Genomic DNA, 17490 nt, shown 5'->3' on the forward strand with positions numbered 1-17490 from the left:
TTACTGTCCCTTTTATTCAACAACCTCACTATGCTCAGCAGTCTGACGTGTGGCACTGTACCCCAATGTCTTTCACTTCCCTATAGATCTGCTTGGGGATTCTGTAATCGTTCATGTGCTGCTCATCCAAGTTGTGTTGTCCCAATTCTCCCCTTCGTGTCTACACCAGCTCCTCGGATAAGCAACTCACCCTCATGGCATGTTCCCCCTTCTCCACATATCCCTGCACTTCTACTTCCTTTTTAAAGGTTGTGAGGTTTCCTGCCTCTACCACCCTCCCAGGCAGTGAACTCCACATTCCCACCACCCTCTGCGTGAAAGAGTCTTACCTCAAAACCCCTCACAGCCTCCTGCCTTTCACCTTAAAACTATGACCCCTTGTTATTGTCCCTTCAACTAAGGGGAACAGCTGCTTTCTATCCACCCTGACCATGCCCCTCATAACCCTCTACATCTCAATCAGGTCACCCCTCAGCCTTGTCTGCTCTGAAGAAAGCAACCCAAGCCTATCCAGCCTCTCTTGGTAGCTCAATGCTCCATCCAGGCAACATCCTGGTGAATCTCCTCTGCACCCCCTCCAGTCCAATCACATCCTTCCTATAATGTGGTGACCAGAACTGCACACAGTGCTCCAGCTATGGCCTCACCAACGTTCTGTACAACTCCAACATGACCACCCTGCTCTTACAATCTCCACCAAGACTGATGAGGGCAAATGTCCCGTTTGCCTGCTTAACTACCCTAATCACCTTTCCTGGTGCCTTCTGGGATCTGTGGAGGAGCATCCCAAGATACCCCTGTTCCTCTGAGGTTCCTAATGTCCTGCCATCCATGGAGTACTCCCTTGTCTTGTTACTCCTTCCAAAGTGCATCACCTCACACTTTTCAGGATTAAATTCCATCGGACACTGATCTGCTCGCCTGATCAACCCGTTTATATTTCCTGCAACTTAAGATGTTCTTCTTTACTGCCAACCACCCGGCCAATCGTCGTGTCATCCACAAACTTACTTATTGCCCCCCCCCCCTCCCCCCCCGATCCCCGCATTCTCATCTATATTGTTGATATATATCACGAACAATAAGGGATTCAGCACAGATCCCTGAGGTACGCCACTGGGCACTGGCCTCCAGTCACACAGACAGCCTTCTACCACCACCCTCTGTCTCCTTACCAATGATGTGTTGGGTAAGCTGGGTCTGCGAGGACTGCGTTTACCATAGCAATGAGAGAGACAGGCTACCAACACTTGTAGAAGTGCAACTCTATTTTATTTAACTATGAGCTGGTAAACATACTTGCACTGTGGGTTGACACTATGTTAAGTTGACTGGAGACCTGAGGCTAACCTGACCAGACAATACTGCTAGCACATGGTAGATGTTTGTGTTGCTGATCACGAGCTCTGGCTGTCTCAGAGGCTGCATCCCGAATGAGCGGGAAAACTAGTGCCCTCTGGCTTCATAGTGGCCGTGTCCTGTCAGGTGATTGGCTGCTGTGTTCTGTGTGTTTATTGGTCATTCAGTGTGTCAGTCAGTGTCTTTCTGTGCACCATCATACACTTGTGTGTATATTATGACAACCAGCTTGCCATGTTACCCGGTATCCCATGTGCTGTTACCTTCTTTATCAGTCTCCATGTGGGACCTTGTCAAAGGCTTTGTTGACATCTATGTAAACTACATCAACTGCACTACCCTCATCTACACTCCTAAAAAACATTGATCAAATTTGTCAGGCATGGCCTCCCTCTGACAAAGCCACGCTGACTATTCCTGATCAGACCTTGCCTCTCCAAGTGGAGATAGATTCTCTCCTTCAGAATTTTCTCCAGTAGTTTCTCCAATCTATGACGTGAGACTCACTGGTCTGCAGCTCCCTGGCTTATCCCTACCACCCTTCTTGAAAAGTGGAACCACATTAACTGACCTTCAGTCCTCTGGCGTTTCCCTGTGGCCAGAGAGGGGTCCCAACCCCTGCAATTTCCTGCCTTGTAATTTCCCTCTAATTTCCTCCTCTGCCTCCCACAGCAGCGCACAGCAACACACCCGACCTGGGTATTTTTCCACTTTTAAGACTGCCAAAACCTCCTCACTCTCGAAGTCAAACCTCACAGGCCCTCTCCCCGAATTCTGTCCCTACATCCTCCTTCTCCCGAGTGAAGACACATGTGACGTATTCGTTTAACATCCTCTCAATATTCTCTGGCTCCACGCATAGATTCCTCCCTTGGTCCCTAATGCGTCCTACTCTTTCCCTAGTATTCCTCTTCTCCTTAATATGCTTATGGAATACATTGAACATAGAACAGTACAGCACAGAACAGGCCCTTTGGCCCTCGATGTTGTGCCGAGCAATGATCACCCTACTCAAACCCACAAATCCACCCTATACCCATAACCTAACAACCCCCCCCCCCCTAACCTTACTTTTTTAGGACACTACGGGCAATTTATCATGGCCAATCCACCTAACCCGCACATCTTTGGACTATGGGAGGAAACCGGAGCACCCGGAGGAAACCCACGCACACACGGGGAGGACGTGCAGACTCCGCACAGACAGTGACCCAGCCGGGAATCGAACTTGGGACCCTGGAGCTGTGAAGCATTTATGCTAACCACCATGCTGCCGTGCTGAATCTTGGGATTCGCCTTAATCCGAACCACCAGTGCTTTTCCACATCCCCTCTTTGTTCTCCTAATTGCTTTCTTAAATCCCCCTCTGTACGTTCTATCCTGCACGAAGGCCTCCGTCGATTTGCCCACTTTGTACCTGGTAAAAGCCTCTCCCTTCTTACCCAGTCCTGAATATTCCTGGACATCCAGGGTTCTTTGTGCTTGTTGCTCCTACATTTCACCCGAAAGGGCAGCACGGTAGCATAGTGGTTAGCATAAATGCTTCACAGCTCCAGGGTCCCAGTTTCGATTCCAGGCTGGGTCACTGTCTGTGCGGAGTCTGCACGTCCTCCCCGTGTGTGCGTGGGTTTCCTCCGGGTGATCCGGTTTCCTCCCACAGTCCAAAGATGTGCGGGTTAGGTGGATTGGCCATGCTAAATTGCCCATAGTGCCCTAAAAAGTAAGGTTAAGGGGGGGGGGGGTTGTTGGGTTACGGGTATAGGGTGGATACGTGGGTTTGAGTAGGGTGATCATGGCTCGGCACAACATCGAGGGCCGGAGGGCCTGTTCTGTGCTGTACTGTTCTATGTTCTATGTTGGGCCTGTACTCTCCTCATTTCCTTTTTGAACGCCCCAACTGCTCTGCTGTAGGTTTTTCCAGAAGAAACTGTTCCCAGTCCACTTTGGACAGTTTATAGATAGAACAGTACAGCACAGAACAGGCCCTTCGGCCCTCGATGTTGTGCCGAGCAATGATCACCCTACTCAAACCCACGTATCCACCCTATATCCGTAACCCAACAACCCCCCCCTTAACCTTACTTTTTAGGACACTACGGGCAATTTAGCATGGCCAATCCACCTAACCCGCACATCTTTGGACTGTGGGAGGAAACCGGAGCACCCGGAGGAAACCCACGCACACACGGGATGTGCAGACTCCACACAGACAGTGACCCAGCCAGGAATCGAACCTGGGACCCTGGAGCTGTGAAGCATTTATGCTAACCACCGTGCACCATAAAGTTCCTGCCTTATTTTAATAAAATCTGTCTTCCCCACCTCCCCCAATCCAAAACCATTGTTTTTCCAGACCTCCTTTGTCCTTTTACATAACAAACCTAAATCGCACTGTGTTGTGGTCGCTGTTACTAAAATGCTCCCCCACTATCACCTTGAACACCTGTCCGGCTTTGATCGCCAGAATTAGAACCAGCACTGCGATAACCCTTGGACCTTCTACATATTGACATCAAAAGATCTCCTGAATCCTTTAGAGTGTGACCAATTAATGTGGGGGAAGTTGAAATCCCCAAATATTATCACCCTATTATTATTGTTTTTACACACCTCAGTGAATTGTTTACATATCTGTAAAGATATCATCCCTCCTCATTGCAATAACTGGCTCCTTCATTAATAATGCAACACCACCCCCTCTTCAACACTATTCCCCGTCTCGCCTGAAGATCCTCTATCCTGGAATGTTGAGTTGCTAGTCCTGCTCCTCCCTCAATCATGTCTCTGTCATGGCAACAATAGCACAATCCCACATGTCAAATCCATGCCCTTAGCTCATCAGTCTTACCGATGATGCCCCAGAATTAAAGTAGAGGCCATCCAGCCTCACCTTACTCCCTTGTACTGAACATGGCTGAACTCACTCTGTCTTGGTTCCTTTTCTATAGTATACTGTGTCCCTGTTGTACGAATGCGCCTGCTCCCCCTGCTAAACTAGTTTAAACACCATCCAGTGGTACTTGCAAATCCAGCCGAGTTGGATCCAGCCTAGTTCTTATGTTGGCATTGAAGGAAAGAGATTGAAGAGTTGGGGAGCGCAAAGAGCAGCAGACATCCCATCACAGTCACAAACACATCCAACCATGCCCATCATGCAGTAGGTACATCAGTTTGAAGAATAAAGGGATTAAGGGTTATGGTGTTCGGGCTGGAAAGTGGAGCTGAGTCCACAAAAGATCAGCCATGATCTCCTTGAATGGCGGAGCAGGCTCGAGGGGCCAGATGGCCGACTCCTGGTCCTAGTTCTTATGTTGGCATGTTTGATTTTGGAAACGGTGTTTATGAAAATGGGCGGCATGGCGGCACAGTGGTTAGCTCTGCTGCCTCACAGCTCCAGGGTCCCAGGTTCGATTCCCGGCTTGGGTCACTGCCTGTGCGGAGTCTGCACATCCTCCCCGTGTCTGCGTGGGTTTCCTCCGGGTGCTCCGGTTTCCTCCCATAGTCCAAAGGTGTGCAGGTTAGGTGGGCTTACAGGGGTAGTGTGGGACTCGGCCTGGGTAGGGGGCTCTTTCAGAGGGTGAGTGCAGACTTGATGGGCCGAATGGCCTCCTTCTGCATTGTCGGGTTTTATGGATTAATAATGGGGACAGTGTTTATATGATAACCAGGGGGCGGGGTTTATTATAACCAGGGGGCGGGGTTTATGATAAGCAGGGGGCGGGGTTTATGATAACCGGGGATGGGGTTTATGATAACCAGGGGGCGGGGTTTATGATAACCAGGGGGCGGGGTTTATGCTAACCAGGGGGCGGGGTTTATGTTAATCTGGGCGGAGCTGCTGTTGCGATTGGTCGCAGAGCTGAGCATGTGTGGGGGTGCGGTGCCCTACTCCCCGGACCCCAAAACCAGGCACCGCCCACAACACTGCTAACCCCGCCCCCAGCGCTGTAACCCCGCCCCGCGTGCTCCGCGGAGTGCCGGTGACGTGGCGCTGCCGGACCGGCGGGCTTGTGGCGCGCGGCTGCTGAGGCCGAGCAGCGCGAGGCGGGGCTGAGAGAGCGGGAGAGGCCGAGGCTCCGGGACAGAGCGGGAGAGGCCGAGGCTCCGGGACAGAGCGGGAGAGGCCGAGGCTCCGGGACAGAGCGGGAGAGGCCGAGGCTCCGGGACAGAGCGGGAGAGGCCGAGGCTCCGGGACAGAGCGGGAGAGGCCGAGGCCCGGAGTGAGGGGACCTGAGGCCCGGAGTGAGGGACAGGCCGAGGCCCGGAGTGAGGGGGACCTGAGGCCCGCAGAGAGTGAGGCGCAGACCGAGGCCCCGGGAGAGGCCGAGTCCCGGCAGACGCCCGGCCCGCCGCCGACATGCTGCCCCCCGCCCTGCCGCTGCTGCTCTGTGTCGGCCTCAGTGCACTGAGGGCCCGGGCGGATGAACACGACCACACGGTAAGCCGGGGGGGGGGGGGGGGGGGGGGGGGGGGGGTGTGTGTCACTCGGGCCCGGGGCCTGTGAGCGGGGATCGGGCTGACCTTGTGCCGCTGCCGAGCCCCAGGTGTGGGCGAGAGGCCGCCCCGGCTCTGGGTGTGTGGATCTGGAGCCTGGCACAGGGAATCCAGCAGCAAATGTACCTGAGAAACCGGCCGCATCTTCACATTACATTAGGAGACGGTGAGGGAGGGTCTGTTGGTGGAGGGAGTGGAGGGTGTGTTGGAGGAGGGAGTGGAGGGTGTGTTGGAGGAGGGAGTGGAGGGTGTGTTGGAGGAGGGAGTGGAGGGTGTGTTGGAGGAGGGAGTGGAGGGTGTGTTGGAGGAGGGAGTGGAGGGTGTGTTGGAGGAGGGAGTGGAGGGTGTGTTGGAGGAGGGAGTGGAGGGTGTGTTGGAGGAGGGAGTGGAGGGTGTGTTGGAGGAGGGAGGGAGTGGAGGGTGTGTTGGAGGAGGAGGAGGGAGTGGAGGGTGTGTTGGAGGAGGGAGTGGAGGGTGTGTTGGAGGAGGGAGTGGAGGGTGTGTTGGAGGAGGGAGTGGAGGGTGTGTTGGAGGAGGGAGTGGAGGGTGTGTTGGAGGAGGGAGTGGAGGGTGTGTTGGAGGAGGGAGTGGAGGGTGTGTTGGAGGAGGGAGTGGAGGGTGTGTTGGAGGAGGGAGTGGAGGGTGTGTTGGAGGAGGGAGTGGAGGGTGTGTTGGAGGAGGGAGGGAGTGGAGGGTGTGTTGGAGGAGGAGGAGGAGGAGGGAGTGGTGGGTGTGTTGGAGGAGGAGGAGGAGGGAGTGGCGGGTGTGTTGGAGGAGGAGGAGGGAGTGGCGGGTGTGTTGGAGGAGGGAGTGGCGGGTGTGTTGGAGGAGGGAGTGGCGGGTGTGTTGGAGGAGGGAGTGGCGGGTGTGTTGGAGGAGGAGGAGGGAGTGGAGGGTGTGTTGGAGGAGGAGGAGGGAGTGGTGGGTGTGTTGGAGGAGGGAGTGGAGGGTGTGTTGGAGGAGGGAGTGGCGGGTGTGTTGGAGGAGGAGGAGGGAGTGGCGGGTGTGTTGGAGGAGGAGGAGGGAGTGGCGGGTGTGTTGGAGGAGGAGGAGGGAGTGGCGGGTGTGTTGGAGGAGGAGGAGGGAGTGGCGGGTGTGTTGGAGGAGGAGGAGGGAGTGGCGGGTGTGTTGGAGGAGGAGGAGGGAGTGGCGGGTGTGTTGGAGGAGGAGGAGGGAGTGGCGGGTGTGTTGGAGGAGGAGGAGGGAGTGGCGGGTGTGTTGGAGGAGGAGGAGGGAGTGGTGGGTGTGTTGGAGGAGGAGGGGGTGGCGGATGTGTAGGAGGGGGTGGCGGGTGTGTAGGAGGACGAGGGGTGGCGGGTGTGTTGGAAGAGGAGGGAGTGGCGGGTGTGTAGGAGGAGGAGGGAGTGGCGGGTGTGTTGAAATGAAAAATTAAATGAAAATCGCTTATTGTCACGAGTAGGCTTCAATGAAGTTACTGTGAAAAGCCCCTAGTCGCCACATTCCGGCGCCTGTCCGGGGAGGCTGGTACGGGAATCAAACCATGCTGCTGGCCTGCTTGAAAAGCCAGCGATTTAGCTCAGTGAGCTAAACCAGCCCCAGGTAGGGTGCAGGAGGGTGTGGAGGGTCGTTGGCGGAGGGAGAGTGGGTTGGAGGGAGCGAGTAGAGGATGTTGGGGAGGGAGCGAGTCGAGGGGGTGTGTGGGGTGGAGAGGGAGAAATAGAGTGTGTTTGGGGGGAGGGAGCGATAGAGGGTGTGTGTGGGGGGGTCTGGGGAGTGGGTAGAGGATGTGTGTCAGGGCGGGGAGGTGTGGGGGAGGGAGTGGGTAGAGGGGGAGTTTGGGGAGGTAGGGAGGCGATAGAGTGTGTGTATGGGGGCGGGGTGCAGGTGTGTGGGAACGTGTGTATCATACGTCACCCTGTGTCTGTTTAGGTAGGAAGAGATTTTTGATTGTCCATTGCTGATATCTGAATTATGTATCCAGATTGCATTCAAATTGGTTGTGCTGGCTGCAGGTGTTAGGTGGATTTCAGCGAATCAAACACACTTGCTATGGCCATTTGCTCTCGTACTTGCAGCAGTTGAGCTAACTCCATGAAATTGTTTCCTCCCCGTGGAATTTAAACACTCATGGCTGCAGCTTTGACAGGTCCGTGGATGTGTCCAAGTGTTGCTTTGGAGATGAAAGTTTGACCTTGGTTTGTATTAGTGTGTTCAGATGTTGTGGAGAGATTTCTGCTAATGTTGGCGTTTCTCATGGTTCAATAGCTTGTTGCCAAACTTTTGACCAGGATGTAAAGGGAGGCAACTTAAAGGTGGCGTGTGCCGTTGTGTAATTGCGGCCTTGAGGAAAAAGAGGACTGGAGGGGGCATAGGGTCTGAATAACAGAAAGGGGTGGTGGGGGCAGTGGATGGTCATTCTGATTGAAAATGAAGAAGCGGTGCACAGAGACTGTCGTTCCATGGAAAAACGTGGATGGCACGGTAGCGCATTGGTTAGCACTGACAGTGCCAGTGTCCCAGGTTCGATTCCCAGCTTGGGTCATTGTGCAGAGTCTGTGCCTTTCCCGTGTCTGCATGGGTTTCCTCCATTATTGTTATTCCATGTGCAACAATCCCAGTTACAGATGGTACACCAGTTTAGTGTACAGGTTTTATTTATTCGTCCCTTGGTTTTCATACTGAAGCTCAGAATTAAATGGTAATAAATTAATATGGCATGATAGATCAGGTGCTGAAACAGATGATGCTTGTGAAACAACAGTTTACACCCAGATGGAGTGGGTGGAATTGCACTGTGAAGAGGTGCGTTCAAATGATAATGCGTTTAAAACCTTGGAATGTCTATTTACTCATCATTCATGTTCTATATACATTGGAGGAATTCAGTAAAATGTAATATTTCATTTTGCAAATTATTTTGAAGAGCTAGTAGTCGCTGTTTCGTAGGAATGCTGTGCTGGTGATTATAATAAGATAGCTATGTACAAGAGAAGCAGTACAGTAATCATTGGAATAGTTATATTCTGTACTACAGAACGTTCGTTATCTTGTAGTCAAGGTAAGTTGAGTCAAACATAGCCCAAAATAAATAAATTGAATGTGAAAAGGGATCTTTATTGTGGGATACCTGAGAATGAAGAGATGAGTAGAAAAGATGAGGCAAATGAGGAACTGGTTTAGATGATGCCAGGCTTCAAATTTAAGCTATGGATTGTTGAAGTACAGGAAGGTTGGGAAGGATTGTTTCAAAATTTGAGATACTGGAGTGCAATAAGCCACATTAGGACGGTATTAAGAGAACTTCATTTCAGAAGAGGTTGCAGGAAAGCCAAAAAGAAAATGAAATAATCTAAGACGCCAGCTTATTGTGCCCCATATTCTCCATAATTTGTCATTGTTGATCTGCAGGTAAGACACAGCAGCCATTTTGAACGTGACAAGGTTCCATAGATGGCCGATGATTATTATTTAATCTATTTTTATGGTCAAGCTCAGCAGATCAGGCAGCATCTGTGGAGGAAGCCAAAGTTAAACATGTCAGAGATAACATTCTGTTGCAAGAAATTTTACAGGTGTAGAGCTTGTATAGAAGAAAGAAAATTACAGTACAGGAACAGGCCAATGTCCCTCCCAGCCTGCGCCGATCCAGATCCTTTATCTAAACCTGTCCCCTATTTTCCAAGTTCTACGTCCGTCTGTTTCTCCGCCCGTTCATATATCTGTCTAGATGCATCTAAAATGATGCTATCGTGCCCGCCTCTACCACCTGCGCTGGCAAAGTGTTCCAGGCACCCACCACCCTCTGCATAAAAAAACTTTCCCTTAAACTTTCCCCCTCTCACCTTGAAATCGTGACCCCTTGTAATTGACACACCCATTCTTGGAAAAAGCTTGTTGCTATCCACTCTGTCCATACCTCTCATAATTTTGTAGACCTCAATCAGGTCCCCCCCTCAACCTCCGTCTTTCCAACGAAAACAATCCTAATCTACTCAACCTTTCTTCATCTCTAGCACCCTCCATACCAGGCAACATCCTGGTGAACCACCTCTGCACCCTTTCTAACGCATCCACATCCTTCTGGTAATATGGCGACCAGAACTGCACGCAGTATTCCATATGTGGCCCAACCAAAGTCCTATACAGCTGTAACACGACCTGCCGACATTTGTACTCAATACCCTGTCCAATGAAGGAACGCATGCCATATGCCTTCTTGACCACTCTATCGACCTGCGCAACCACCTTCAGGGTGCAATGGACCTGAACACCCAGATCTCTCAGTACATCAATTTTCCCCCAGGCCTTTTTCATTTACCGTATAGTTCGCTCTTGAATTGGATCTTCCAAAATGCATCACCTCGCATTTGCCCGGATTGAATTCCATCTGCCATTTCTCTGCCCAACTCTCCAATCTATCTATATTTTGCTGTATTCTCTGACAGTCCTCCACGCATAAATTACCTTTTTTGTCTTTGAGTGCGCCAATCCTTTCTCTAGTTACCCTCTTGCTCCTTATATACAAATAAAAGGCTTTGGGGTTTTCCTTAACCCTGTTAGTCAAAGATATTTCATGACCCCTTTTAGCCCTCTTTATTGCGCGTTTGAGATTTGTCCTACTTTCCTGATATTCCTCCAAAGCTTCATCAGTTTTAAGTCATGGTGGTGGATTAGAGCAAGGGAAAGGGTTGTGAAGACCACATACAGTATATGATAAAAACAATGATGTATAAAGTGTTGAGGTGGTGCGCAGGCGATAGTTAAAACACAAGTTATAGCGCAAGACACTTTCTGTTGCTTTGGATTTCTAGCATTGATTGAGGGACAAATATTGGCTAGGAGACTATCCTGCTTCATTTTGTGCTGTACAAGCTTTAGAAACCCACTTGAGTCACTGGAACAAGTTGATAGGACTTGCTTCAACGTCTTCTCCAGAAAGGTGCTTCAAAAATGCCCTTATACTGCACTGGAGTGTCCACTTAGATTGTGTTCAAGTCTTGTACTGGGGGAAGAAGTGAGAGAAATTGGGCTTTATTTCCAAATGATCTGATGTTTCCATCACCTTGGCATGGCAGTTCTCTTTTAATCTGAAAATTAGTCTGAATGGGGTTTTTTTTTGTTGGAACGTGTGACCTGAGCCTAATAGGAGCCTTAACTTGTTATAGAATATATAATTCGGCCCATCGAGTCTGCACCTGCCCTTGGAAAGTGCACCCTACTTAAGCTCACGCCTCCACACTATCCCAATAACCCAGCAATCCCAAACAATCTTTTTGTACATTAAGGGCAATTTATCATGTCCAATCCACCTAACCTGCATACCTTTGGACTGTGGGAGGAAACCGGAGCACCCGGAGGAAACCTACGGGGAGAACGTACAAACTCCGCGCAGACAGTGACCCAAGCCAGGAATCGAATCTGGGACCCTGGAACTGTGAAGCAACTGTGCTACCGTGCCGCCATTCTATCTGTTGCTAGAATTTACGGCCCTTCGGCCTGAACTGGTCCATGCCAACCAAAAAGCCCATCTAAGCTAACCCCCATTTGACCCGGATCCCTCTAAACCGTCCCTATCCATGTAAGGGTCTGAGGAGGGATGGAATGCTGGGAAGACATTGTCAAATGATAGTGGACGAAGAGAGAAATAAAACATTTTTAGAAATACATAATTTCTAAAAGAGAGCATTTGTCTTGGTGCAGAATATTTAAACTGGTTCATAGGCAGCTTGTCCTCAACCCCTGACGAGGCTCAGTGCCTCCACAATTTGTCCTTTATATTCACTGGTTTTTCTGCTCTAAATGTTATAGACCGAGAGATTTAGAAGGGGTGGTTTTGACAGTGGGTGGGTGAAAAGCCAATCCAAACACCAAGATCTGCTAATAAGCATTGATCAAGGTGCAAGTTAAGGGGGTATTGGCTTCAGGTGTGTGTGACTCCTGGAGCTTGCTGGCATGCATTCATGCAAGTAGATCCTTGAAGACTAAAAAGCTTTAGCATTCCTGCCCTGGAAAAATGTGCAGGATATCGGAAACATCTCGGGATGTTTCAAATCTGGCTTTGCCACCAGTTTCCTGCCTGGTTCAGTGGGGGCTGTTGCGGCTGTAACTGGACCCCAGACTCCAGTGTTGACTCTCAATGTCCAATACCTCCACATACAATTATGTAATGGGATTGCAATGTGCCCCACTTGTTGTACAGATAGTTTTTGCACATGTCCCTCACACGCACACACATGTTTCTGCAATCTCAGCTTCTGGACAATTTGTATCTTGGGGCAGCCAGGCCAGAACTAGCCTGTTGTATTTCTCAAGACTGCAAATGAATGAATCAAAGGTTATTAGGCATTTCACTGTATTTAATGAGTACGACTTGTTTTTTTTTTTGCATGATCGAAGATAAGATTTCCGGTTTCCCACATTGGCGGATCAGCTTGCCTGGGTTGATGAAGTAAATTTTATCACTGCCATTGTATCCTGATCTCCTGATTCCAGAAATCTGTGCTAGCAGCTTTCAAAATGTGTTCAAGTCTCTTTTTTATTTCTTTGTGTTGCCAACGGAAGTTTGGAAAATGTCCAAGCTGTTATCTTGAGACTAATAGGAAAATGGCAAGGAGGTATGAAAACTATCCACCTCTGCAGCTAGCATATAAATGTCACTAAAAGTGGCAGCGGGGAAAATTAGTTTGAAATTCCTCCTTGTGTCCCATCTTGTTTCCACAATATTATAAGGAAACTTCATTAAAAATTAGGATATTAACCCACGCATTTCACCTAGTTTAACACAGTTATTAAGCATAACTATGGGAGTTACGTTTTGTCAGTGCAGAAAATAGTTGGTCCCGTTGTTATTGCGTTTTGAGGCCTGCCCATCTCGCAGAACTAGATCTTAAACCAAGACCATGGCAATTGTGAAACTAAATTTCCCACTGGCCTATCTTGTGGGTGTACAGAGGTGGACCATTTAGCCCATCATGTCTGTGCTGACTCTTTGAAAGACATGAAATTAGTTCCAATACTCTGCTCTTTTACCCCACAGCTTTGCATTATCTTCCTTTTCCATTGTATCTTCAATTTCTAGCATCCTTTACAGTGTTGCGTTTAATATCACAATAATTCGCATATACAAGATCCTTGGGGGTGGGAAATCCAGCAGAGAGTAACTCACCCCAAAACTCGCACACCATCTACAGGAGTGTGATAGAGTAGCCCCTACTTGCCTGGATGCGTGCAGCTCCTCAAGAAGCTCGACACCACGCAGGCAAAGCTGCCCCGCTTGAGTGGCACCCCATCCACAAACATTCAGTCCCTCCACCACCGACGCATAGTGGCAGCTGTGTGTACCATCTACAAGATGCACTGCAGGAACTCACCAAGGTTCCTTAGACAGCACCTTCCAAACCCTCGACCTCTACCATCTAGAGGGCAAGAGCAGCAGATACGTGGGAACCCCACCATATCCCACGGATGAATGAAAAAAAACAACCACTGGTGGTTCTTCTAATAATAATCACTTATTGTCACATTGATCTTAAATCAATGTCTTCTTGTCATAATCCTATTGCTAGTGTAAATAGTTTTTCATTTTGCCTCGCAATTCTTAATTTTGAACGCCTCAAATCTCTGAGTTCTCTGCTGAAACAACAGTAATCTTGGCTTCTCTATTCCCTGCTCTGCACCCTCTCGGACACATGGTGCCTTTCCTAAAGTGTGGTATACAGTATTGTACGAAGTCCTCCACCTGAGGCAAAACCAGTGATTTATAAAAGTTTATGACAATTCGTATTTATAAAGCACCTTTAACATAGTGTAATGTAGCATTGATGTATCCTTCAGGAAGAGTGAGAGGGTGGTGCTGTACTTTCTTGCTTTTCGTATTTTTCGCCTCCACAGCCATCTGCTTTTTTACAAAGTAGTATTACCAACTTATTCAGCCACTGTCAATACACAAATTTCCCTATTTCCCCAGCTGTCTGTTCAAACACTCCCTTTAAAATTGTGCCATTTAGTTTCAAGAGGGAAACATTTTTGCTGGAGCTCCAGACAAACTGAAACATGGCATAGCTGGGGCCCTCAGAAGAAACACTGCTCCATTGTTCCAGTTCAGGCTTCTTCCTGATATCTCTCTTTGGCACTCCCAGCAAACTCTGGTGTCCATGAGCAGACATCAAACCTACACATTTACAGTTTCTGTCTCTCCGATAACCCGTCTGTGACTAATGAGTTGCCCATTTATTGTAATGTCAATTGCTGGAAATCATAGGAACATCGTACTTGGCGGTGGAAATAGCCCTTCAAGCCTGCTCCACCATTCCATAAGATCTTAGTTGATCGAGTTGATGGGTGACACCGCAGCACAGTGGATAGCACTGTTGCTTCACAGCACCAGGGTCCCGGGTTTGATTCCTGGCTTGGGTCACTGTCTGTGCGGAGTCTGCACGTTCTCCCCGTGTCTGCGTGGGTTTCCTCCGGATGCTCTGATTTCTTCCACCAAGTCCTGAAAGATGTGCAGTTAGGTAATTTGGGCATTCTTAATTCTTCCTCGGTGTACCCGAACAGGCCCCGTGAGTGTGACGATTAGGGGCTTTCCACAGTAACTTCATTGCAGTGTAAGCCTACTTGTGACAATAATAAAGGTTATTATGTTATGGTCGCTGCTCCATTTTCCTGTCTGTCCCCCATAACTATGTGGGATTCCAAGCATATTTCATTACTCTTTTCAAAGGTGGGGTTGTACAAAGCAGACAAACCAATAGGTTAAAACAAATAATATTTTGGGGCCTCACGGTAGCATGGTGGTTAGCATCAATGCTTCACAGCTCCAGGGTCCCAGGTTCGATTCCCGGCTGGGTCACTGTCTGTGTGGAGTCTGCACGTCCTCCCTGTGTGTGCGTGGGTTTCCTCCGGGTGCTCCGGTTTCCTCCCACAGTCCAAAGATGTGCGGGTTAGGTGGATTGGCCATGCTAAATTGCCCGTAGTGTAAGGTTAATGGGGGGGATTGTTGGGTTACGGGTATACGGGTTACGTGGGTTTAAGTAGGGTGATCATTGCTCGGCACAACATCGAGGGCCGAAGGGCCTGTTCTGTGCTGTACTGTTCTATGTTCTATTTATTTACAGAAACAAAATGATGCAAGTTAGCGAAAGTCCAAAACGGTAATACTGCTAGAATAGCATTATGGATAAAATGCCCCTTTCAAAATCTGTTTGTTGCAGTTCAATCAATTTTTCATAGACCTTTCCAATACAAAGTTTGACATGGACAATGGAAATATTTACTCCAGAGTTAACATCTGTAGCTGGGATTGAAGATGAGTAATCAGAGCTTTATTGGTATGTCATGGGAATCCTTACAAGATATTCTTTAAAGCATACAGGAAATATGAGATCAAATTAGAACTCCTGCGTGGGAAAGTATTAATTCAGGATGTTAGTTAATTAGTAGCGGAGGTTAAACCAGCATCTAACCTATGCAGGTTGTGACGTGGAACTACATGTTGTTGGCAGTGAGTTTCTTTATCAGTGACGTCTCCTGTCTTGATGGCAATTCATAGAATCTACAGTGCAAAAGGAGGCCATTCAGCCCATCGTGTATGCACTGGCCCTCGGAAGGAGTAGCCTACTCGAGTCCACGCCTCCATCCTATCCCAGTAACCCCACCTAACCTTTTGGATATTAAGGGGCAATTTAACATGGCCAATCCACCTAACCTGCACATCTTTGGACTGTGGGAGGAAACCCACAGGGAGAACGTGCAAACTCCACACACAGTCACCTGTGGCTGGTATTGAACCCGGGACTCTGGAGCTGTGAGGCAGCAGTGCTAACCACTGTGCCACCGTGCTGCCCTTCTTCATTTTTTAAGTTTAAAGGAAGTTGTGCAGTTTTTATTTGCTATGCTGTAGGCCCAAAGTGCTCAGGCAGATGCCAAAGATTGAAAAGCCTAGAATTAGTCATTTATAAAGAAACAGCAATCGGGCCAGTTTGTGTTTTAAAAGGCTGAATATCTGAAGAGACAGTGTAGGTAGGGAGAAGTGGACTGATTCACAGTTTCAAGGTACTCAGGCGGAAGGCGTTTGTGTTGAATACAGCAAATCACTATCTAAACCCGTGTTAATTTAAAACTGAGACAGATTGAATAATTAAGTAACAAATAACAATATTAAACTCAACAATTGTGAAATGCGTCAGTTAACAATTGTGTAACACTTTGCAGTGTTCAGTTCTGGCCTTCATGTTGCAGAGTCCACTTGCTGAGTACTTAAAATGCAGCTTGCTTACTTCTGGCAAACTCATTTCTTTATGTAAATCTGTCCTTGCACATACCTAGATTCTGAATCTACAGCTGCCATTCAATTTGCCCAGTAGTAAATTAGAGCCGGCACTGCTGATTACAGCTGACCAGGTCTAGTCTGTCTAGATTGCTGGAGATGGTCGACCTATCTGACTGCAATTAGGTCCAAACTATTTTAATTTGTAATTGCTTTTTTCTAGTTAATGGATACTTGGAAATCCTCAGATCCAAATACCCTACCAAGCTCTGCAAGTTGGCCACCTCGCGTGAAGGTGTGCAAACTCTCTCGGAGCAAGTTATGGGCAGCACGGTAGCAATGGGTAGCACAGTGGGTAATACTGTTGCTTCAGAGCTCCAGGGTCCCAGGTTTGATTCCCGGCTTGGGTCACTGTCTGTGCGGAGTCTGCACGTTCTCCCCGTTTCTGCGTGGGCTTCCTCCCACAAGCCCCAAAAGACGTGCTGTTAGGTAATTTGCACATTCTGAATTCTCCATCAGTGTACCTGAACAGGCACCGGAATGTGGCGACTTGAGACTTTTCACAGTAACTTAATTGCAGTGTTAATGTAAGCCTACTTGTGACAATAAAGATTATGATTATGCTGAAATCAGATTGGGAGCTGGCTGACTTGCTTTAAAACAGTGGGGTCAATGGACTGTTTCCAGGTTGGCAAACCAGCTAGTGGAGTGCCACAGGGAGCATCCACGATTTAAGAGCAATATTCATCCAACTCCACCCCTGCCATCCACGCATCACCTTGTCTTGGCTCCATTCATCTTCATTATAAACGAGATAAAGGATGTCCGAAAAGCACTCCCCTCCCATATCAGGGACTTGGAGTACAGTGTTCAGTTCTGATTTCCACACTACCAGAAGGACGTGGAAGCTTTAGAGAGGGTGCAGAAGAGGTTTACCAGGGTGTTGCCTGGTATGGAGGGCATTAGCTATGAGGAGAGGTTGGATAAACTCGGTTTGTTCTCACTGGAACGATGGAGGTTGAGGGGGCGACCTGATAGAGGTCTACAAAATTATGAGGGGCATGGACAGAGTGGATAGTCAGAAACTTTTTCCCAGGGTGGAAGAGTCAATTACTCGGGGACATAGGTTTAAAGTGGGGGGGGCAAGGTTTAGAGGAGATTGCGAGGGACGTTTTTTTTACAGAGGGTAGTGGGTACCTGGAACTCGCTGCCGGAGGTGGTGGTGGAAGCAGAGACGACAGTGACGTTTAAGGGCCGTCTTGAGAAATACATGAATAGAGGGATATGGACCCCAGAAGTGTAGAAGGTTTTAGGTTAGACGGGCAGCATGGTCGGCGCAGGCTTGTAGGGTCGAAAGGCCTGTTCATATGCTGTACTTTTCTTTGTTCTATTACTACAAAGATTATGAC

At 48.9% G+C, this 17490-nt stretch overlaps 1 protein-coding gene across 1 annotated transcript in view; it reads left to right on the plus strand.

The window, feature by feature from the left end:
- The first annotated feature begins 5322 nt into the window (after positions 1–5322).
- The window catches only part of tm9sf3 (transmembrane 9 superfamily member 3), a 128477-nt gene continuing 116309 nt past the window's right edge, over positions 5323–17490 (plus strand). The window contains exon 1 of the mRNA XM_038782816.1: positions 5323–5797. Within this exon, the coding sequence (XP_038638744.1) occupies positions 5717–5797 (81 nt within the window). The 5' untranslated portion in view covers positions 5323–5716. The remainder of the gene's footprint in view (positions 5798–17490) is intronic.

The sequence above is a fragment of the Scyliorhinus canicula genome, chromosome 22 (assembly GCF_902713615.1).
Source record: "Scyliorhinus canicula chromosome 22, sScyCan1.1, whole genome shotgun sequence".
In the NCBI taxonomy this organism is placed as follows: Eukaryota; Metazoa; Chordata; class Chondrichthyes; order Carcharhiniformes; family Scyliorhinidae; genus Scyliorhinus; species Scyliorhinus canicula.